The following is a 24779-nucleotide window of genomic DNA, read 5'->3' on the forward strand; positions in this document are numbered from 1 at the left end:
GTTTTTCTTCTGCCCAGCCTTGAATATCATGAACTGTTCCCACTGAAAATGTTTCGGGTCTCCTCTCACAAATAAGTGACAAGCAGGAAGACAATTGGGTGCACTTCATTGTCCTCAGCAGTGCCCTGAAGAAAGGCAGACTTGCCTCACAATGACCCCAGTGATCTCTACTGTCTGTGGCTGAAGAGTGTGTATGGTGTCTTGAAGGAGCAGGTCTACTGAGAGAACTCGGAGTTATTCTATTTATTTGGGAAGGAGCAGGGTGTGGATGGCAGAAATGGGAAGAGTTTTACCTAAATGTAGAGGTGTTTTCAATTTCTTTCCTTGTTACAAATTTTTTATTTTCTTCCTTCCGGAGACTGCAGCCTTTTCCTGCCTGAAAACAAAAGCTAATTTGTGAAAGATGGGAGTAAAGGTGGCTTGGAAAGCCTAACTCATCAATGGCAGAAAAAATTGCTTTAAGATCAGGACATCAGTGCTAGATATCTGTTGTTTCTCTGATAGTTCATCATGACAATACAGGAAAATTTTGATCCAGCCTTGAAGCATACCTAGTCACTATTAAGCTGTCTTTTATCTCAGTGGTAAGAAAAATATGGTATTTTCTTTTTTTTTAAGGAGAGAGGAAAAAAAGGTCCCTCTAGAAATCCTGCAGAAGGTGTATGTCATTTAAATGTCTTTTAAGCTTTGGTTTGAAAACTTCTGGAGCTCTACACAGTAATTACTTCCATTGAGGAAGTGCACACATTCTGCTACTCGTGCTAATTACTGATAAGGAAAAGGCAGGAGGGCTCAGTGATGAAATGTTTCAGGCACCTGTCTTTCTTTTACTAAGCCAATTCCTGCAAAGCTGGCAGCAGCTAGGAAGAGTGCCTTCTGTAATCATCCCTCCTCAGTGCAATTTGAAAATTTCTTCTCTTCTTTCCATCAAAAAAGCCAAGGTAGCAGCTCATGTCGTGTCAAAATAGGCTTCACATGCTTCGTGTACTGAGCAGCAGGCAGGCAGTTCAGCAAGAGGCCACACAGATGAGTAGAGAAGGGGAAAATTACCTCATTTCTTCATCTTTGCTACTCAGTATTGGGGAATGTTGTTTAAACACGGGGAAAGGGAAGAAGCAACAGCTTAGTTAAATCATGGGTTTGAACCCTAAAACTCAGTTTGTAATTTTAATTCTGATAGTTAGGATTGCCAGCTCCTCTTCAGTCATGTAATACTTGGCAGCCAGACAGGGAGGAAGGGAGGAATAAATTCCAGGATGCTCCCTGCTTCCTCAGTGTCTCTAGCTCTTGTGATAACTCTGTAAATTTTGTAAATGGGATGGACTAAACCTTAGAGTAGATGAGTAAAAATGGAAGTTAATTTTAATTCTTTCAAAATAGGATTTTTAAATCAGTTTTGTCATTAGGACTTTTAGTATCTGAAAGTAGCAATATTGTCTGTTAAGAGTCAAACTCAAACTTTTGCAGAAGGCAACTTGTTCCGTCTGAGATTATAGCCACTGTATCAGATAAAACAAAATCTAGTAAATGTGTCCTTTGTTTAGGAAATATATTCTGATACAACTTCCTGCTATTGAAATTAGTTCAATTAATTAACAAAAAGCTAGGCCAAACAGTCAGGCTGAAATTAAACAACTTATATCTTGCTGTATGATAAATTGACCTGCCTAAAAATATTTTAGAATCTAGGGACCCTTAATATTTACATAGTGGCCAAATGTGGAGAGCCTTGTGTAGATTTTACAAGGTTTAGAATTCATTTTAAAAGAAGCCTACATATCCCTCTGGGAAAAAAAAAACACAGTAATTTATATCCTCTTCTGCTGCAGTACCTGAAGTACAAAACATTTATAGAGATTTTATAAGAATTCAGCATTAACACTGGTGGTGCTTTGGACCCTTTGAGGTAATTTACGTTATGATTCTTGATTTTTGCTTGGAAATGTTGGGTAGAAATACCTTTCTTGTTGTCCATTATGACTTCCTTGATAACTGTATCAGGGGATGAGTAGGTCAAACCTTTCTAATTTGAAATCTCATTTGAAGAATGACAAAAAGAATAAGCACTTGATACAGAGAAACTGCTTTATTTAACACAAATGTTCAGATTTTGACCACTGTATTTAAAATCAACATTCATGTGGATATTTAGCCCATGTTTAATCAATATTTTTTTCCCAAAACTGACTGACAAGTTTATAAAATCTAATAATGAAATCTTAAGTTTAAAAAAAGATAAATAAGACATAGTGGGGATCTTTGAGAGGTGGTTTGCTTTATTTGAAGACTCACAGATTCTGACCCAGAATCTCTTCCATCTTGTGAAAAAAGTATTCAGATGTTGCATTTTAATAAAAAAACCTGGCTGGGTGGTGGTTTGGCTGGGGTGAGGAGGTGGAACTGTGTATTGCCTCCCTCCCTCCCTCCCCAGATGTGGTACATACAGCTGGAAGCAAGTATTTACCTGCAGCCTCATGAGTCTCACAGACCGAAAGGAATTCCTTCAGGATTTTATTTGTGCATCCCTGTTCTTTCCTTTCTAACGTGCTGGTGATCCATTTCCATCTTGTGATCTACAATGACCTCCAAGTGTTTTCCAGTAAAATATTTGCAGAGCAAGTTGCTGCCCATGTTTTCATGCAGTGGATTTGTTTGTGCTTAAGTGTGTTTCTTGCTGTCCAGTTGTCCCCACTGAATTTCACTCTACTGTTTAGCACATTCTACAGATTAAGAAAGTACAGAATTCTAAGCCTGACTTCTAGGATGCTGGAATTCAACCAGGTTTGGGAGTGTGTGTTTAGCTTTTCTTAAAGGAGAGAGGTGAGGGGAGAGAAGTGCTTCTCGCCCACATCATTGTTGGGGAACATGAAATGCATCCTGACTTCAGAGCAAGGCCTGAGAACTCAGGATAATAAAATGAAACAAAAAAATTGGCATAAAACACAGGATGGTGCTTGACCTGCTAATCTCTGAGTGTATAGGGAGTTATAACACTGAAATGTACTGTGAAACCTAAACATATCATGCTAGGTTAGCAGTGTAAAGAAAGGCCAGAGCATGGAAAGCCATATAACAGATGATAAGTATAGAATGATTAAATAAAAGGTAATGTGGTTTGGTCTTTAAAAGCACTGTCCAATAAATATAACTCAGTCTCTCCTAAAGTAAAGGAATAAATATTAAGGAGAGTAAAAATCTGGTGTATAATGGTAACAGACCAAGGAGCAATAAGCATCATGAGCTGATGATGGAGGAAAAATAATGTCAGATAAACTTGATTAATATTTTGCAGATTGAATTACAGATGGTTGCAGTGGAACAGATGTAATTTGTATGGCTGTCAGATCCTGCTCCTATTTTTACAGATGAAAATTGTTGACATCCATCGAGGAGATTTCGCTGACTGAACTGAGAGAACAGGGAATAACACATCCCTCGTGTTCCCCGAAGCAATATTTTCTTTGTAAATATGCATTCAAACCCCTCTATGCATATTTGCACAGTGAGGTAAACTTATACACCATAGAAAGAGGATAAATGTAAAGATCTGTGGTTCTGGAGGAAGTAGGAAATGAGCTGTGGGTAATATTGCAAGCTTGTTTTGAATTGGAAACAAGATGGTCTAAATGGGAAGTTCCAAAAAGATGGTGTTTTTCCTGAGAGGACACAGTGCACTGCGGGAGCTTGTACCACATGTTTTATGGTCTGGGATGTGGTGTGAAGAGAATGCCAGGAGTGATGGAGAATGTTATCCATGGTGAGGTAATGCCAGAGGATTACAAAGGCTGGAGGGAGACAAAACTTCATTCATCCTGCAGGAAGTGGTCCTAAGGAATGATCTTCCCTCAAAGTATTCCCTAATTTTGAAATGCAATAGCTGGAAAACCTCAGGACAGAGGTATGGGATGAGACTGGAAACTGCTCTCAGTGTCACTTCCAGCACTTGCCTGTTCAGCAAGTGAAACACATCCCGAATCATAGAGTAATCCAAGACAATTTACTGAATAAACTTGTGCCATGCTCACAGTTCTGAAGTGTGAGTAGTTTCCTCTTTGCAGTGGGAATTAAGATCCCCAGACAATGTCTAAACTGCTCATAAAGTACCTACTCAGATTATGAAGAATAATGTGCCAAGTGGCGACAGGACAGTAATGCAGAAACTGATCTGATTAAAGTAGAATTACAGATACAAAAAGAAAACTGCTTTATCTAAAAGTGGTGGTTGGTTTGTTTGTTTGTGTTTTTGTTTGTTTTTGTTTGGTTTTTTTTTGTTTTTGTTTTTTAATTCTAAGAAATACCAGGGTTTTTTTGAGCTTTGTTTAGATAATGCTGGATTTCAATTGCAGATTCCAGTGGAATATGGGAGAGCCATCAGTGTATGAACACAGGCCTTGCAGTATCATTTTGGCTTGCTGACTTCCCATGTTGCTGCTGCCAGCGCTGGAAAAGGGTTCTCTCTACAAAATGGAAACAGAAATGCTGATAAGCTTCAAAGTTATGATCTTAGTACAAAGGGATAGAATAACTGGAATTTAATAGTCTACAGCATAAAGATAGTTTTAAGTGTACTCAATGTGCAGTGTGACAAATATTGAGGAAAATGTAGTAGGACAGGAAAGCACACAGTTGTTGCCATATAGCTGGAAGGAGTTGCTTGATTGCTACATTACTGTTTACCCTGAGAATATTGCTAATTTGATGTTTACACATCAAGAGGTAATATTTTGGTACACATGCACTTAAGTGGCAGGAATCTTTTTCTCAGTCATCTCTGTTCTACTCTAGATGTCTTTTTCTCAGTCAGGCACCTGAATTTTCACATCACAGTGATTAGAAAAGCCAAGTTTTAATACAATAACTCTTTAACTCGGAGGACTATGCAGCCTTTGTTTCTCACTGCTGGATACTCAGGATAAGTACTGAGCATACAGACCTGCAGAAGGGCTGCTAGGAGGAGAAACAAACATATGTTGTGGGTGAAGGAAATGGAGGGCTAATGAGGCTTTTGTCAGATGCCTTTCCCTGCTTGTTGTGCAGCTACCTTTTTCTAGCTTGTTGTTTAGCCTACAAGCCTCAGGGAAACAGATTGTCACAATCCAAGTTTTACAGTGCCTTGCTGATCATGGGAGCCTCGCATTACAGAGCATTTGCTTTACTGATGACTCAAGTATAGCAGGATTTGCCTTCTGTGCAGCTTTTCCCTCCTGGTCTCCAGCACCAGCATAAGCCTAAGAAGAGAGAGGGTTAGCTTTTTCCCAGTGGATAGGGAATTCTGAAGAAAATCTCCTATGAGCCTGCAGCAGTAGCACTGTCTAACCAAGCCACAGGGGACCCTGCTTTGTCTTATCCATGTGCCATGTGGCAGTGAATGTAAAAAACCCTATAGAGAGTGTTTCCAGGAACTCAGTATTTTCACCCCGGCTCAGGAAAAGAACTCACTGAACTCAGGTTGAACAAAGAGAAGGAGGATGTGCCATCTCCACTGCATAAGCTGGGAGGCAGTGAGAATAAATAGTGGAGTTGTTTTCATTCTCAGTCTCTGCTTGCAGGACACTGGCTGATCAGTGGGTATAGGAATTTGTGCATTAATTGTACTTTTGTTCTTCTCTAGCTCAGCTCATCCTTTTCTTCATCCCATTTGAAGGGTACCACTAGCAAAGGTTTTGCTGCCTATTGATGTAATCCCAAGACAGTTTAGTTTAAGTCCCTTTAAATCTTGCCATCTGCCTTTTGCCCAAGAGAGTAAAAGTATTTTTCAGCGCTAAAAATAGGCAGAGTAGAATTGTAAAGGGAGTTCATGTGGAGGCTGGTTCTAAGTGGCTTCTTCCAGCTGATGCAGCTGCTGAGAGTCTGACTCGCTGCTCTTCCCTGATACATTTCTCCACCACTATTATGTCTTTCGTGAATTAGTCCATAAATGTCCTTTAAAATGAACAATACAGTTTTGTCATTGTTTGACCGGTCAGAAGATAAGAAGATGAGATGCTGTATCACAGGGAACATTTATTTCCAGGCATTTTTATTGTAAGAAACTGCCTCTGTGAGCACAGCTTCAAATAATAGTCCTTATAGGAAAAAAAAAAAAAAAAAAAAAAAAAAAAAAAAAAAAAAAAAAAAAAAAAAAAGACATCTGTTCAGGCCTTGAACAAAGTGACAGTAATATCAACTTAATGGGCAAAACTTCCAACAGGAGACTATTAAGCTTTCCTGAATAAATTAATGTTATGCAGTTTTAATGGAGATCTGAAATAGATGAGAATTAAAGAGAAGATAAAACCTAGGTGTTCTGTAGAGTTTTACTTGGGTTGATATAAAATCCTCTCTTCCAGATGATGACATAAAGGAAACTGTATTTCTGTATTTTTCAAGCTGCTTTTAATGCTCTTTTAATGTGTCAGCTTCACTCTATTGCAGAAGGAGAGCTTTTAAGTTATGACCTTAAGTGATGAATAAAAGTATCTACCACCTTCTCTGTGAGATGTATACATTCAGCTGGATCAAGCAATCACCATAAAGACCACGGCTGAGAAGACTTAGTTGGGACCAAGTGGTTTTGGGACTTGTTCCCTCTTAGCCCCATGCCATTATAAATTAACCTTGGATTGCATCTATGTTTTTGGGTTGTGATCTCTAATGGGCCTGCAGGCTGGGATTGGATGCAGGTGCTCAGTTCCTTTCCCTTATTTGTGCCTGGAAAGATCAAGACTGCACCTGGAGGGCAGGGAAACAGGTACACAGGATCTGGCTGCTCCGGTTCTCCGTTTGCTAAGGTAGGTGCCTCTTGGTTTTTTCTTCTTCATTTTGGAGCAATGCTTATTAATTTAGCTTCTACTTTTTCTCCGCTATATCACACCAAAGCTTCAATTTGTTGTTGCAGCTTTATTATACTGGTGAGTACTTTTAAATCTTTTAATGACTGTTGAGTGCTTGTCATCTCTTTGGAATTTCTTTGCAAATGAATCTCAATAGATTTGAAAAAGTTCTACAAAATCTAGTTTTATGTCTCTTTATGTCTCTTTTTGACACTTATAATCTTCATGTATACTTTTTATGGACTACCTGATGTATTGCCCACTAGCTAATTTAAGGAAGTAATTATTTCAGCAATGTGTGCATATGTAAGTGCATTTTTGTTTCTTGTAAAAGATTTTAAAGAAAACATAAGGGTTTTTTTTTAATTTTGTTTGTTTGTTTTGGAGGTTTGTTTGTTTGTTTGTGTTTGTTTTTTTTTAATTTAGGAAAGCTGGTTCTCACACAGGAAAAGAGAAGTTACTTGGCCCTAAACAAAAGATCTCTGTTTAGGTGGTTTATGTGGTATTATTACTGTAGCTAATCACGTCCCTGGGCTTTGAAAAATATGTTAAAAAATGAACACTTATGTCTCTTTAAGTAGTTGCCATGGAAATCCTCACAGCATGAACCTCTTCAGTGAACACCTTATGGCAGATAAATTATGTCTTTTGTTTCCGTAAACACATCAGAAACTGGAATGAAAGGGGTTTGTGTGTCTTCAAAGCACAGGCACAGGAACTGATACTTGTTTGTTCTAGCATATGTTTCCTAACCTCACTTCAAATCAGATAAATCAATGTCAGATTCTAAGGGTGTTTTTCTGTTATTTTAAAATGCTATACAGTGAATTGAAAAAATTTCATTTCAGCTCCTAGTCCCCCTAAAGATTTTCAGATTTTTTTAATTTTTAATACAAAGACATTTGTCTATAAGGCTTTTAGGAATACAAATAAAAGAGATATTCCTGGCATTTGAATGCTTTCTTTTCTCTGCTGTGGAGTCTTCTTTGAGCAGGTGTGATCTTTATGAGAACATAGTAAAATAATAGAAAATATGAACAAATAATTTTTGGTTTTTGTGGTTTGTGTTTTTTTGCTTTTTGGTGATTAACAAGCTAATTTTTAGTTGAATTTCAAAATAATGGAATTAAAAAGAAGCTAGTTCATGGACTTTTTTTTTTGCTTTTATGTTCTCATTGTTTTCCACAGCTGTCTTCTCCATGTATCTAGATGTTGAACATCAACATTGGAAAGCTGTTCCTTTGTATTAGAATTTTTGGGGTTTTAGTATTTCTGTAAAGACTAACTCTGCTGTAATAAGGGTGTTTAAAGCCCCCAGAATTTTGTTCTATTATCTTGAAGAAGACACATGATTAGAGTGGAGTTATGACCTGCAGTTTAGCATTCTCGTATTGGAGTGTACTGTGTGTTAAGGGACCTTCAGGTGCTGATGGAGTCCCACCATCATGTCCTCTTTAGCCATAATTTCTATGTGCACAGAGAGCCAAAGTGTCCTCTGTTGCAGTGCTGTGAGATTGGGGTAATTCCATCAGCTACATATTTACCCAAGTACTGCTGAGAATAAAATTTGTCCCAGTACAGGCATATAAAGAAATTAATAAAACGGGTTCACTGTAAAATGTTAAGATATAAAATTGGAAAATAACATTTTAACGACAAAATGCACAGGCTGTTTAATATAATTAGTAACACGGTTTTTAAAAAATGGTTTCTACTGTTTCCACTGTTTTTTTTGCCTTGTTTTTGAGAAAGATGAATATTAGTACCTCTCACAGAGTGTATTTTTATTAGTCCTGCAGGACAAGGAACTTGTGGGCAACTGTTCATGTGTTCAATACAAACTGTATTTATCTCTGTCCAGTTCCCATCACACTGATGTTGATGCCCTGGAAGTAGCATCTGTGCCTAGTCTTGTGCCAGCTGCAGCAAAAGTCCGTCTCAAACACGGGTGGATATGGCACTCAGGGTGGGTTAAAGCACACAGATGAGCAAGACCTGAAGAGAAGTTTCCTTTGCCACAGAACAGCTCCCCCCATGGTAGATAAAAGGAGTACTTCATTCTCCTGAGCTTTCTGTCTCTCCATTCACTATGTTCTCTTTTAAAATTGAGTCTGTTTAGCTTCCCCTGCCAGACACTCTGGCACAGTTCCTCAGGCACTTAAATATCATTGCGGATTTGGGCTTCTGAGCCTACATCTTATTTCCCTCTGAGGGGGAGGCAGCTTTGCAAGTAGAGTTAATTTTGCTATAGAGGAAATAAATGCCATGAACCCTTTCTATTAGATTAAAACTGATAATAAAGAGCAGCCTTTGTCCCTCCATGAAGAACATCTGTGAGCTGCACAGCCCCAGTGCCTGGGATGCTGTGAAAAGCCTGGGTTATATGGAGCATTTAGTGAGATTGGCTTCCAGTGAAGCCCAGGGTAGCACTTCCCTCTTGTCTGATCTGCTTTTTCTGTCCTCCAGCAGTATGTATGGAGTGGATCCAACCCACAGAGAGCACAGATGTAGCTGCTCCACAAAAGCTTCTGAAACATCCTGAGTGTGACATAAACAAAACTGACCTTTCATATCGCTCTCTCTGACTGCCAGTAATGGGCTAGTCGTGGTACAAACCTCCAAGCACACACAGTATGCTTGGCACAAACTTCACCAGCATGGGCAAGATACAACTAATTAGGACATAAAAATACTCAGAAAACATATATATGTGTGTGTGTGTGTGTATAATGTGTGTGTATATATGCAATATATAAATTATGCAACTATGCAATGGCATTTAGGGCAATGCAGGATGCAGCAAGGCAACATTTGCATTCCTGTAGTGTAGCTGCCTGATTCTGTTAACACATTGGCATAATTCAGGGCAGCTGCATCTATAATGGCAAAGATGGAAGTAGTGACAAATTGCTTTCAGTGAAGAATTGGGTGTGAATTGCTTCTTTTATATCCAAAAAATGGAAGAAATGGTTTAGACAGCTGAACATTGTCATCCGTATTGGAAACAGAAGCCAGAGTTGGTTCATATAATTTTAAACTCAAATTCTGATGGCATATGGCAATCTCATTCCAGTGCTCAAATACACTTTTCTATCTTGGTTTAAAAGTAAGCAAAATTAGTATGTTTTAGTAGAGAAATAATTTAACAAATTCTCATCTTTTTTTGTGAACGTTTTACTTAGTTTCATTCAGTATTTGCCATTTTCCTCTTGGAGAGAATGATGAGCTCTTGTCTAACCAGTGGATCTGCCCATTGAATGTTGATTTGCCACTCAATAATAAAGGAAACAAGGTCTGAATCATGTGGCTTGTTAGTCACCAGTATCAGGAAACAATCATAAACTGTTAACATTTTTCTCAGGTTGTCATGAATAAAGCTGATCTATTTGTGTTTCAACAATTTGGTGATGATTTTTTTCTCTAGTCAAAACTTGGTGTTCACATTCTTTTTGTAATATAAGCCAAGGTGCTGTAGACACATCAGGTCACAAATGTGTTCAGGCAAATAATTGCCACTGGAACAATGGCTTTGTAATGATATCTTCTTTCTGTCAGTACTCCTGTTTTATAGAGTAATATCATCTCTAACTGCATTTGAGGAGTAGGGATTATCTTCTGCCTTGCTAGAAACACTGTGCCAGTGCTTCCTGCATGGCTCAGTTGAGCTGTATCAAGTGGGGGTAGAAATGCCTCTGACAGCAGACCCTGTGACTGGGGTGTTCCTGCAGGACAGCAAAGGTTTGGGTTTGACTTCCTTCTCCTGTGCAGAGATGGGAGGTGTTCCTGGGGCTTCTGCTGCTTGTGGAACTCTGCTTTAGGGTCAACAAGGTTATGGATCTCCAGTAGTGATTTGCCTGAAGAGGATGAGCTTTGCTTGGCTCTTGAAAAAAGACCTCTATGGCTCCTCAGTGAAGGTGGCTTTTTGAGCACCCAGAGAGCAGTGTGTGTCAGAGTGGCATATAAATAAACCCCCAGGAATTTCCTTGTGGTTCAGCTGCAGGCAGCTGCATTGTCAAAGCAGTTCTCTGCTCAGCCTAGCAGTTATTGTGGAGCCTATTTGAAGATGTCCAAGTTTTCCCTTCAGCTTGGAATCCAGATGCTGCCCTGGGGTCTCCTTGGAGGATGAGACAGTTAACAAAAAGCTGGGTAAGGTGCAATGGCTGCATTTCAGTATCAAACCCTGTGGTGTTTGTGAATTGCATACTGAAGCTTTCAAGCTCCAGTTCTACAAATTGGCATGTGTTTAATTTCTTTACACAACTGAATTGTCAAATTTATTTCCAAACCATAAAGTGTATGGTTTGAATGTATGGGCAACTTATCATCTAGAAAAGTTTTGTCTGAGCTGACACTTTGTCAAGTAGAAACTTTACAAAGTCCATCACCTGTGTGCTTTGGGTTTGCATTCTAAGCAAGCTAGGCTGTTTTTCCTTCAAGAGGAAAAACATTAAAACACATTAAAATAATGTTTTTGCTATAGTTGTACAGCACTTCAGAAGTCCTATTTTTCTCTGACGTAATAAAAATGCACCCAAATATTCTTCACTGAATCTCCAAATTTGCCTACGCTTAGTTTACTTTGTCATAGTTATAACATCTTTCTCTGGGGCTTATGAAATTGCATAATGAAATGTTTTAAGATCCCAAGTAATTTTGCTTCCATTTCAGTGTAATTTATTTCCAAAACCAGGGACAGAATTTTTTATTTAGTGTTGTAATGGCCATGTGTCTATTTAGCAACTCTAAAAATACAAAGTAGTGTTCAAATGTTTCAGAATGTGGTTCTCATACAAATCCTACTGAATCACCAGGCCAAAGATCTTGGAGATATATTTAACCTAGAGCAACAGCAATTTAGAAAGAATTGTTTTATCATCTGCAGACCTCGAGAAGGGGAGATGATTTCCCTAATGATATCACAATTTAAGGGCTTATTTTTGGAATACAAACTGTCTGACTCCGTTTGTGTGTGTGGAAACATCACTCTAGCTGTCAAGCTTCCATCAAAGTTCCAGTGACATTAAAAGGAAGAGTTTTTATTCACTTCCACAATTTTTAGACAATGACTGAAAATATCACTGACTGGATCCAGCATAAGATCTTTCTGTACCTGACAGTGCTAAGACTTCTAGCCAGGTAATTACTTTGACCTGTGGGGTGGATATTAAATTTTTTTCTTTATTATTAATTTAAAAATCAACAATTTTACTTTGGGTCCAATCAGGTGTTATTTTGCATCCTTTGATACTGAACAGTAGCCCTACAATACTTGTGTATTGAATTAGAAACACACCAGGAGGTGATGACTTTCATGAGTCTGAAGTGTTAATTCAGGTACATCTGGGTTATTAATTGAAAATAAACTAAGTAACAAACACTCCAAAGCTTTGAAATGTTTCCATTTTGAACACAAGCTGGTTAGGTAGGAATTTGTTTAATAGCTTAAGTAATTTTTTTCCTTTACTTATATGCAGTGATGGTGGGAGGATTACTTTCTCTGCATCTGTTGTATTAGATGTGACTGGAGACCTGAAATCAATGCAATTAGTGTTTTTAACAACAGAATGAAAGCATTTGTTATCTTCCTATAGTAAGATAAGATTGATTTAAGTAAGTAAGTGTAAGTAAATACTGTGTGGGCCTGAGGAAAAACTTTATTATGACACTCCTGATTTTACTAGTTTCCTGATCCACCTAGTCAGTTTTATGACTCTGGTAGGATTTGCTACCTCAAATAAACAAGCAAGATCTAAAAGTAGAGCAGGCATGGAGGAAGAAGGGTTTCTCTATTGACTTTTACAAGCTGTCAGTTTATGTATTGCAAGCTCAAATGTAGATAGCATTAGATCATTATCTTAACTCTTCTGTGGTGGTTTTTTTTTTTTTTTTTTGGTGATTTTTAATTGGACAATCTTGTGCCCTTCTGTTGATCTCGGATGTGTTTACTACATGATTTCTGTGGGACAGACACTCTGTTCTCTCATAACCATATGCATACATGTTTTTCATGAACTTGCTTATTGTAGGTCTTTTTTCAAGATTATAGAAAGGTCTGGTGAAGGCTGAAGCTTTATTTGCTGTGCCAGAATTATTTAATTTTTAAGTTACTTCAAGAAATTCTATTTATTTTGAATGGATGATGATGGTAATCATGTATCATTAATCATGTAACCTTCCTAATCAACTATTTTAAAGTGTTGGACTATGAGATAAGGAGGAATGCAGTGAGATATACCCATTTATTTCCATCATTCATGTAAGTCAGCATAGCTCAAAATAATAACATAAGTACCCAATGAGATCAAGCCTGCTAGCCTAGTAGTAATAGGAGATATTAATTACTTCAAATATTTTGATCTATATTGCTAATTTACATGAAAGACTGACTGTATGTTGCTTGCTTAATGTGAAGTACTACAATCATGCTTATATCACTCTTTATATTAAATGCTTAATAAATAGAAATCAAAAGATATCTACAGCAAAGAAGGAGTAGTTTAGATTTTTTTACATAGCTTACCAGTGATCTCATAGGGATTAAACATTCTAAAGGTACTCTTGCTGCTTTAATCAACAGCTGGTAGAATTGGACTGCATCACCTTTTCCCACTCAAAGTGAGAGGGAAAACTCCTGCTGACTTCTAGGCTAGGTGAGATATTGCTTTGGAATAACTCTGTGGATACTTGCAGGGAGACTCAAACTTCTTTGTGGGCATTTCTAAGCTTTCAAGTCAGCTCAAGCCTGTGATTCTGGACAATGCTGCATGTGTTTAAAGGTCATAATTTACCAAGAATGGTGCAGGTATAGCTTTGTATCTGTGTAGGTTTTATTGTAATACTGCTTAGAATATCTATTTGTACAAAGGTTTTACTTCTGAGTCTTGCAGAAGCATCAAACAGCAGATGATCTGTCTGTACAATCCTGTTCTAACAAGGTTAGCACAATCCTGCCAAAATGTACCAAGTTTACTAAGTATCAGGAGTCCCAATATCCGTCTGATTCAGATAGAAAATGAGCATCCAAATCAGGGTGCAGATGTACCAGGTATAAAAAGAGCTGTAAAGAAAGGCAGTCCTGTCTGTGTGTAAATCATATGAAGTGTATCATGTCTAAGGCACATGAGGAGTGCCTGGGGGTGATTAGCCTGGAGAAAAGAAGGTCTCAGGAAGATATTATTGTACTCCTGAAAGGAGGTTGTAGTGAGGTGGGGGTTGGCCTCTTCTCCTTGGCAACCAGTATTAGAGGAAATGGCCTCAAGGTGTTCTAGGGGAGAACCAGGTTTGACATAAGGAAGAATTTCTTCACAGAACGCCCTGTTAAGTATTGGTATGGACTGTCCAGCGACGTGCTGGGGTCACCATCCCTAAGGGTGCTCAAGAAATGATTGGATGTGGCACTTAGTGCCATGGTCTGGTTGATAAGCTGATGTTTCATCAACCTGTGATCCATCACAGGTTGGATCTGAAGATCTCTGAGGTCTTTTTGAACCTCATTGATTCTGTAGGATATGACTTTGCCAGGTGTGTTTCATGGACACGCATGAACAAGCACAATGTCAAGAGTGGTGCATTAGGGTACTCTGCAAACAACATGCCTTTGCTACAGACCTTAAAATCCTTCTTTGAGGCAAGACTTGCACTGGAGTCTCCAGACCTTGATCCCAACATCTTTGGTGCTGAAGTATCTGCTGAGCTGACTGCACATACAGAGAAAGAACACCTAAGAGGGTTCTGGGAACCAGAATTGCATGTAGCAAACCTCCTCGTGAGCAGAGTAGCATGAGTGCATCTAATTATAAATGTATCATTTTTGGGGCAGTTTAGAACAGATAAAATATGGAGGAAGAGTAAAGCACTTGAAAAAATTCACTGCCTGTCCAGAAACCCTCTGGAACTATTTGAAAACCTGGGAAAAGGGAAGTTGCAGGTTTCTGAATCACAGTGGTTAGGAAGGAGTAAACAAGTTCTCTCTGTGCTCTCATTTTTTCTCTGGCCACAAATAACTGTTGAATTGAGAGAGGGTGGGAGGGCAAGGGAATTGGACACCAAAACAACAGAAATAATTCTCAAAAGAGACACGAGAAAACAAAATTATTTTCACTTGGTACTTAACTGTTTTTATAAATCTTCTGCTGTTCTGATCCTGATTTTTTGCTATTCTTAGAGGGGTCTTAACACCTCTTACCTATCTGTTAGAAGACAGAAGCTCCTAAGTAGAAATTAATTGATTACCTACTAAGTCCTGGTTTCTGACTGTGGGCTGTGGCAAAACCAAGGATGATGAAGCTCTGGTTTAGCGCTCCTGGTCTGGCACTTAGTATGTGTCTTTGATAGAATTTAGGTGTTCAAGCACAGGTTGTTATAAAAGGCATCACATGTATAGTTTGAGTGGAGCCTTAACATTATACCATGGGATGTGCCTTAATTTTTATCCTGAAAGTTTCAGTGCCTCTGGGGGGATGAAGAACTGCTGGTTATTCTGGATGTTGCTCTACATGTTGCTGTGTTTTACTCACTTATCATTCAGTGTGAAATATGGAAATATTTCTGTGATTACCCTGTAACTGCTGGACTAAAAATGTAACACTTTGGTACCCTAAATCCCTCAATCATAGATGTTCACTCAAGCAGTCAATTCTGCAGACACAAACACGCCAGTACCAATGGTAATCAGAAAAAATGACTCCCTTGTTCACAGGAATGATACAGCTGCCTTTTGTGGGTGACAGTTCACACCTATAACAGCCTTAAGGACTAGGTTCCGTTTCTCAAATTAGGCCCCCTGTTATTAGAAGAATGTAGCAGAGTTTTGCTCTATGCTTTGCTAGAAAAGCTACTGATGTTAAATATAAGTTATAAATCAAAGCCAAGCCATCTGTCTTTCTCATGCGAAGAATGAACACTTCAATAAAACACATATGACATCTCACTTTAATGAGCTTTGAAGGCAATAGATTAAACAAATATTTTTCTGAACTTAATTATAATTTAAAAAAAAAGATCAGGAAATGGTAAATTTGCTTTATCAAATATTTAATTGATAATACCTGCAGGTATCTAAGCAACCTGTTTTCTGATGTTGACAATGTGAAGAACAATTAAATAAAACTGAAACCCAAACAAAAACTCTTCTGTAGAGTTTTTGGAATAAAAGCAGCAAAATATAATTTGAAATTTATTGCTTCTGCAAGAAACTTCATTGTCTAAAAAGAAGCAGCAGTTAATAGAAACTGTTTGTAATAATTTTTCTGCTCTCTTATCTCCTAATGTACCTCTTAAGGCTAATATGACTTGAGAATGCTGCTGCACAGGAGCACACATCTGACCCAGCTGCTCCTGCTTAGTCTCATTGCAGTGTTGTTCAGTGTAGCATCCAGCATGGCATGTGTGGGGTACTGCTGATCACTGGGATTGATACTGCACTGCTCAGTCTGGGAAACTGGGAATAACTTGTACCTGTAGCAACCACAGCGCTGGTCTAAGTGATGCCTGATGTTGTTGCAGGTATGGCTTCCCCTTTTACTAATGCACCTTTCTCTCTTATCAAAGCATCGAGAATCTCAAGCAGTGCAACAGATAGGACCTTTAAAAAAATCAAACGAACTTTTGGCCAAAGATCTCAGAGGATCTCTGAACTACTGCCAATTAAAACTTCCCTGCTGGAAACTGGGCTGGATAGGTAGCCTTGTACTAACTTATTACAAATGACAAATCTGACACAAAGAAAGAAAAACTGTTATCTAAGTGTCTGTCCCATCTCCTTTTCTACATCTTGTGGCAGAGACTTAGTTTCAAAAGCTTCTAATTTCTTCTAGATAGTATCATGTGTAATTAGATAAGTAATCCTGCTACTTGTGGTAATTTCCTTTCAGATAAAATCAAACTAAACACTAGATCTTAAAAAAAAATACTGATTATAAATTTTGCTAAAACTTTAACTATTTGGGGAAAAAGTTTTAATTTGGCACAGCACTTGACTCCACTTAATCATTGTGTTAGAGAATTCAAATTTCCAGGCATTTTGAGTAAAATATAATTAAGATAGGTAGGTTAAAACATGGTTATCATCAAAGCCAACTGACACAGGAGTTATTTATAAGGCTGCTTGCGTTTTGGATCCTGAGAGATGCAGAGAGCAACACATTCTTCTGCTCTTTTCCAGCAGTACCTGGAAGAATGGAAAGAGACATGATGCAATGTGTGCAGAGGGGAACCACACACTTGAAGCAACAAATTAAACATTGATGATATTGAAAAGGAGGAGTGGGCACTTTATCAGCTTTAGCCATGCCTTGCATTTTCTTTTCCATTGTCTCTGGAAGCTATTTTCCTTTATATGTATCAAATGTGTCAAGGTTATGAAGCAGCTGTATGCATCTTACTCCAGGAAGAGAGCTGTGTTCTTAGCCTGAACCCCAAATCTTCCTGCATTGGTGTTGATTAAGCCTGGTCTGATGCTTCAAGCATTTTCCTTGAATGCCAGCGGGAGGATTCAGGCCATATATCTTTACACAAGGTCTTTTGCATGCTGCATTTTCTTGGTAGTGCTTCTCTCTCTCTCTCTCTTTTTTTTTTTTTTTTTTTTTTTTTTTTTTTTTTATTTTTTTTTTTTTTTTTATTTTTTTTTTTTTTTTTTTTTTTTAATTTTTTTATTTTTTATTTTTTTTATTTTCTCCAGCTTTTATCATAAGAGGTGAACTAGAACGAATGTCTGGCTTTTCCTCCTGAAAACACTTTTGCCCCAAGAAATAACAGAGGGTATTGCAAATCCTGCATTCACAGATGCTGTGTTTCTGCACCAGTGGTGCCCAACATGGTGTGGATTGAATACACAGAACTTATGTTGCTGGAAGCTGGGGAATAAGGTACTGAATCACTACTGTTCATCTCTACTCACGCAGACTGGGCAGGGACAAGCAGGCTGTCACCAGCAGAGAGAGTCAGGGTTTTACCATCCATGGCAACAGTTGATGTGCCCTCCTGAAGGGAAAGAAGGCTTTTAATTTTCCATGTTCTGTTCCCAGCAGAAAGAAAATGCTGCATGTACAGAAAACTTTCCTACTGAATGAACACCTCAGACTGTTCTGTTTCATGAGGTCTAGCTAAATATTCAGTTGATCTTGTCTAACACTATTAGCATCAGTAAAAATATGTTTCATTGTTAATTTTTTCCTATCATAAAGCAGCAACCCATTGCCTGATTCTTGGGGTACACTGCCACCAATCTAACCTAGCAGCCTACAAGTTGGTACAGCTCCAGAAATTACTGAGAGAATCTTCTGGAGTGGTTTAAGCTCTTCTTTTACTTTTCTGGTTCCTCATAGTGCTTTAAGTCTTTAAGAGAAGTGCACAAGTCAGCAGGGGGCTGACTGAAATTGCTGAGTTGCTCCATATTGGAATAGACAAGTTATTATCTTGTCAAGCAGGGGAGCCAGGTTCTTGCCAGCCAAAAGGTCTTGATTCTACAGGTTGATGTAAGCTGCAGCGTAAACAAATGTCTTTCAAGATTATGATGTCTTTAATTAGTATTTGGTAGTCCCTGTGAATTTCAACAGAAGAGGAACTAATACAAATATCTGCCTCCCAAGCTAGCCTGACTTGTGTAAGTAAAAATTAGATTTTCTTTTTCTTTGGGTTGCAAACACATTCTAGAAGCAAGCTGAATGAAGGACATCTGGATCACCTACGATTCTGATTTAGTATAAAGAAGTTTTCAGACATTTTTATTAGCTTATTCTACTTGATTCCAGTTTGACTTCAGGATGAGGACAAATGTTTCAAGGCAGAACTAAGAGGAGATGTTGCTTTATTGCTTGGAGGCATTCTGATATATTTACAGGATATAGCCTAGGTAGGGTGCATTAAAATTCCCAACAAGGACAGGAGCCAGTATCACTGTCATCAACCTACATGATGAGGAAAAAGAGGCTATTTTTTTGTGGCAGCACTTTACAGTTATTTTTCATTACAGTTTAAAGCTGAAAGGTGGTGCCTATTGGTGATCTTTTCTATGAGAAGGAAGGGAATCATTCCAGTTTCTGTTGCTAGAAGGCTTTACTACTATTTAGTCCGAACTTAAACATGAACTCATAACTTAACAAGTGTGAATTGCCACATACCAGCTGCCATATCCAGATATCTGAATTCTTTTTGCTTTTTTCAGTTGTTCCTGGTCCGTAAGCTATAACCTATATAAGAAAAAAAAAAAAAAGTAATGGCCTCATCCAAGTGACCAAAGTGTCCGTATACATCTTCCAACAGCATTTAAAACACTCTATTTTTACAGGAGAATATTCATAGAAGATGACATTATTTTTACCGACATTAAAATTCACACTGTTTGGTATTCTCATATTGATTCCTGCTGATAAAAAGGGAGCTGGTCACACCTGCCACTCCTTATGCTCCTCTGCATCCTCGCTTATCTATTCCTTCTGCCTCCTCCCACTCTCAGTTTTGCATCTATATGCTTCCTGCTTCTGTTCTTGGAACAGGCACTTCCTCCTCATGAACCCTGGGCCCTGTCAAGAGCCTGTTGAAGTAGAAAAGTTTATTTCATTAACATTAAAAATGCTGCAGACGGGACTTCATCTTTCTCATTTTTTGCTCCCTCGGTGTTCTTCCTGACATTCCCACACTCTGTCACTTTGCTGTCAACTGTATTGGATTCTTTGGAGTGTGACTCCAAGTAATTCTGGAGAAGATATGTTTTGTAAACATCACACATACAGCACAGATATCAAATGTTGACAGCTTCATTTAACACCCAAACTAGACTGTGTTTGACTAAACTGTGAAGTGGAATGTTTTAGGGCAGCCCAGGCTCTCTGGTTGGTGTCCAGTTTTCCTTGTTTCCACTTTATGTAAATGAAGGGGGAGAGAAAAAAGGTGTGTTTACACGCCCAGATTAGACTTGGACCATGAATGCTGCTCAAATACATAAAGAAGCTGAACACACTCGAGTAGTATTTGCATCACACTAATGCTTCTGATTTGGGAAATATGAGGAGCGGGATAGAGCAATGAAGGAGCTGTTTTAATCCCAAAGGAAATGAACAGAAATAAAGTTTAGGTTGATTCTGTAAATGGAAGTAATAAGCCAGAAAGCCCCTGCCATAAGCTAGTAAAATCAATGGACTAAAGACAGGTACTTCTGTTGGGATGCATAACTTTGTCTGCTGACTATATATTGCTCCCAGGCCTGGATTCACTCAGTCTGAATGGTAGGCACCAATTATCTGTGCCTTTATAAATATCTCTGTTTTTACAGAAATTATACCCCCTCACCTCTGTTTCAAAGTTATCTCCAAACATACTCAAGGATTTCTTCTGTTTTATTTCACCACGATGATCATTTAACCAGCTTGAGAAGGAAAATGGCTCCATAACAGAAGTGGAATTCAGTGGGAAAGGTGTTTCTTTCAGGAGTTCATCTGTAAGCAAAGCAGAGGGCTATCAGTGATACTTGCTTCCCTTGGTCATTGCAAAAATTTTAATTGAGAGATCAATTTACAGACAGTATCTAGTCAAAAGTCAGTTGTGACAGTAAGCAGTGCTATGGTCATTATCAGGACTTTTTGAGGTTGGAAGATGCATATGTTATTTGTGCATCTTTATGGAGTGACTTCAAAGATGTTGTCAGAACTGTGTATTGAAATAGTATGCAATACACTACCTAGTTCTTCCTGGCATAGTCCTCATTCTCTTTCAGACCAGCTTTTGCACTGGTAAAATATGATGTATCATCTCTGCACCTTTGTTTGGGCCAAATGAATAAGCTTATTCTATATCTCTCACATAGTACTGGCTTTTATGTTTCTTCTCCACTAAGTTTCTACTCCCCTGTGTGTCCCCTGTTTTTAAATACACTGGCCACAGCAAACCAAACAGATTAGTGCAACCTAAAATTTAATACAATGCATTTTTTGTGGTGTTCCTGGAGCTGTGGCTGAAGTTAATTTCCAGTAGCTCTCCTTCCTAAATTATTTGATTTAAAATAGCTGGAGGACTAATTGCAGTGCCACTATAGCTGGCAAAATTCAAGCTTCATATGCTGCATGTTGCTGGTATATGAAATGAGCTTTAGTTATTTACCAGCTCACAGTGAAGTACAGAGACAGAGCAATTGCCTTGGTGATTCTAAGCAGTTTGTTCTGAGATGTCATGGGGGAACACCCTTTGAGTAATTTCAAGCAGTAATGCCAACCAGATGCTGGAAAAACTCCCTGGATGGTTTGTTCCCAAATGTATTGTGGTAAACAACTCACGGCCAAATCTCAGTCTTGGTGCTAGCAATAGAACAAGCTCTTTTTAAAGTATTAGTGTATTCATTATGCAATATTCTTTTGGTTGTGTTCTAATGCTGAATTTCACTGCCCTGCATTGTTTTGAACTTATCACTTCAGTTTTTCGTTAAAGACCATTTCGTACACAGTCTTTGAACAATATGTGAGAGGGTCAGTGCCTGCAAGGGATAGCAGTGTACTGAAGGTGCTGTTGCTGTTCATGGGATCCCAGTATGCGCAGAGTATACCCATCTCCAGATAATCTGGGTGGAATCCTACCCCTTTTGTTGTAGAAACAAAATTTTGCTATTCAGATTTCTTCTCCATTGTATTGGGAGGCTCGACCTAATAACCCACTGTGATCCCTTCCAACCTCATCCATGCTGTAATGTTGTGATATTAAAATAATTATTTTTTTTAAAATAATTTCTCTTGGCAATGCCTCTTTTAGGAAATTCTGAAAGTAATCTGGAGAATTTTTTTTTAAAGCTTTTTTCTTCAGACTTTTTTTGTTGTTAAAAAAAAAAGCTTCCTACTTTTACATTATTTAACTCAAATATTAAAACCAACTTTTTTTGAAAAGCAAACTCCTCCAGAGAAACTAAGCAGCACCAAAGGAAAAAAAAAAAAAAGTCTTTACATTAGATTTATTTTATTCTGAACTTGTAAGCATTAACAAGATCTAGTCTTGAATGTTCTGTATTTTATTGTCTGATAACACTAAAATGCAATGTTAAGATGTTTGGTGATTTAGTTTTGGTGCTTCATTTTTCTCACTGCAATATGCCTGGTTGGGTTTTTTTCCCTTAATTTTCACAGGTTCATCAAACATCCTTTGGAGGTAATTAGGAACACATACACACTTTGTCCTTAAATTATGGATATGTGCAAATGAGGCTGCAGTGGAAAATTGCTTTTTTGACTAGGGACTGATATAAAAAAAAGTCTAAAATATTATGATATGTGTTCATGCACAGCAGAGGAGGAAAAGAAAAGAAAATATATATCAGAAAATTTACAAGAAGTTACTAAGTGCAACTGTTATTCCAAAAGACATTGAAATATTTTGTTCTATTAATAGCTGAAATCTTTACCAGTTCTTTTTGTTTTATTTTGTTTTCAGAATAAAACTCATCATTTGAATTCAGAAAAGTTTCTTGTAGTTTTGGAATAGAAGGAAGTTACCCATTGGTGGTGCTTTCTAGTAAAATGCATGTCCTAGTTGAGAGAGGTATGTAGATTTTTGGTGATCAATTTTTTGTTTGCTTGTTTGTTTGCCTTCAAAAAACAAAAAAGCATATGGAACCTGGTAGGATAAGAGACAAATACTGAAATACCAACAGATACTGAGATGCTGTGAGTATCTTGCTCAATTTGGGGAATATTTCTTCTCCACAGTTTAAGAATTCCAGCATCAAGCTGACAAGTAATTTCAGATATTATATGCTGGAGAATGAAGAGCAAAAATCTGACTCTCAAGGGGGGCACCGTGGTGTTTTAGGCAAGGAGAACTTGAATGTTCCCCATGAGTTGCAAGGAATTTGGGGTAAAAAAGCAAGCAAAGTACTTGTTTACATTTTGAACAAGAAGCATCACAAATCTAACAATAAGTTTGTAGTTTAAGTTCTGTCTGTTATTCTTCATAAACATAATTTTGTTATTTTCTTCTTTCTGCTGATCTCTGACTCCAGTTGCCCTGCTCAACTGGGACAACACACACATGGGACAACAGCAGAGTGGCCTGTGCCTACTCAGGGCCAGTGTAAAGTGTACTACATCCTGCACTTACTGTGGTGCACTGTCCTTTCTTGCTTGTGATAAACAGCCACCATCTAACAGTTTAATTTACTTCCAAGTTCACGTGGACTTTTCTTTATTTAGACTTTAAGTTTCTCAGTTTAAGATCTTTATTTTGACACTTGTCTTATCAGCAGGCCCTAGACTGTGATGGGGTTTTGGCTTAATGCTATTTTTGATGTTAATGGCACTTGCCCAGTGACAGCATAATGGCCTTTGAAAACTGTGCCTGCATGGAATTAACCTTTTAGTGTGACCCAGTATGGTGATTTGATTCTCTGTTACTGCAGAACAAATGAGAGAGCACTGTGATGATGAGGTACATGACAGATGTGTGACATTATCAATAGACTTCTTGACTGAGTCCTTATTTAACCCTGATGCTGATCCCTTGCATGATAATAAAAGCTGTAGGTGTCCTAATACTTTTGAACTTGAGCTAACTAGCTACAGTGAAGAGGATCCAATCTCTTACAGTTCCACACAGCTTGGAGTTGAAGCCTGGTGCTTCTAAAGGAACTGATTATTTCTAATCAGGCTAATGGCTTATATTTAGATATTGTTGCATATATTTCTGTTTAGCCTGTACATTTGCTTTCAACAGTATCTGAGGAAGTGCAAGCCTGTATTTCTGGAGTTCTGTTCTAGCAATACTGTGAGACAAGGAGACAACATGTTTAATGATGGCAAAGGTAAAAATACACCAGCAAAATGCAAGAAAATGGCACTTCTAAGCTAGACAGCTAATAGTCTTGTGTAGATTTTTCCAAGTAATATAACACTAAGTGGAGCATCAAATCTAATATTTTCTTACATTTCAGACATCCATTTAAAGGTTCAATACTAAAGTCCATTTCTGCAGATCATTACTATTAAAAATTTATATCACAGCAATGTGCTCTTTATGGGATTATACATTTTTTTCAGGTTTTAATTACAATGTGATGACATATTAAGCTGAAAAATATGTTGTGTTTACCAAATTGGTTTGTAAATATTTAAAAAAGGAAATCACAGGTTTTAGAGGAAGTTGACTTCAGTTAAACAGCACTGAACTGTACTGAGACTGAGAAAATTAAACTGGGCAAAGAAGGAGAGAACAGTTTGCCAAAAAAGAGCAAGTTGAATGTATAGGTAAATAGAGCCTCAACAGAGACTATCTAAAGAAGAGTTTGAGCTTGCTGGAGTACTGTGCTTCTGATGCAGTAAAGAGAACAGGTAAAGATGATTGATACTGACCTTCTAGGTATATGTGGCTGTATTTGTTTAACTCATGTTACATGGATGCCCTCCCTTCCCTCCCCCTTCTCTTGAGCCCCTACTATCCCCAAGCTCTTCCCATAGCTCTCATTTCTTTAAGATTTGTTAAAAGGAAAAGAGTAATAAAGCATTTGATATATATCAAAATAAGGTCAACTGATGGCATGTTGGCTTTATGACAAACTGTATCTTTCAGTGACGTGTCACCCTTCACTTGTAGATATTACATTATAGATGGAACAAGGTTCAAATCTTTAAATCCCCATCTATTCTCACTAATTATCCCTCCATCCTGAGGTGCTGTGCTGCCCTACATGTCTGTCCTTACGTGCTGTGGCCCCACCTCCATGCAAAGATGTGACACAGTCCAGTACAAATTGTGTCTCCCTCTACAACAGCAGAAGACATCATTCAAAGTGGAGTGATTGAATCCTCTTTTTATTTTTTTCATCCTTTGAGTGTAAAAGGGACAAAGAGCTCATTAATTATTTTAAAATTATTTATTTCTGTACACTTTCCAATCATAATTTCCATGTCTTCAATACTTTAGCATAATGAATAATTCCAATGATAGAGTTTTGCAGCTTTTCACATTTAATTGCCAATGCCAGCAATAATACATTCC

At 37.9% G+C, this 24779-nt stretch overlaps 1 protein-coding gene across 1 annotated transcript in view; it reads right to left on the reverse strand.

The window, feature by feature from the left end:
* Window positions 1–16859: 16859 nt before the first annotated feature.
* Window positions 16860–24779, reverse strand: part of HAAO (3-hydroxyanthranilate 3,4-dioxygenase) — a 29268-nt gene continuing 21348 nt past the window's right edge. Inside the window, exons 7-10 of the mRNA XM_083856239.1 lie at window positions 20100–20245; window positions 18932–19000; window positions 17710–17792; window positions 16860–16980 (exon numbers count right to left, since the gene is read on the reverse strand). Coding sequence (XP_083712365.1) covers window positions 16902–16980; window positions 17710–17792; window positions 18932–19000; window positions 20100–20245 — 377 coding nt within the window. The 3' untranslated portion in view covers window positions 16860–16901. The remainder of the gene's footprint in view (window positions 16981–17709; window positions 17793–18931; window positions 19001–20099; window positions 20246–24779) is intronic.

This window comes from Zosterops lateralis (assembly GCF_965231275.1).
Source record: "Zosterops lateralis genome assembly, chromosome: 3".
NCBI classification, from domain to species: domain Eukaryota; kingdom Metazoa; phylum Chordata; class Aves; order Passeriformes; family Zosteropidae; genus Zosterops; species Zosterops lateralis.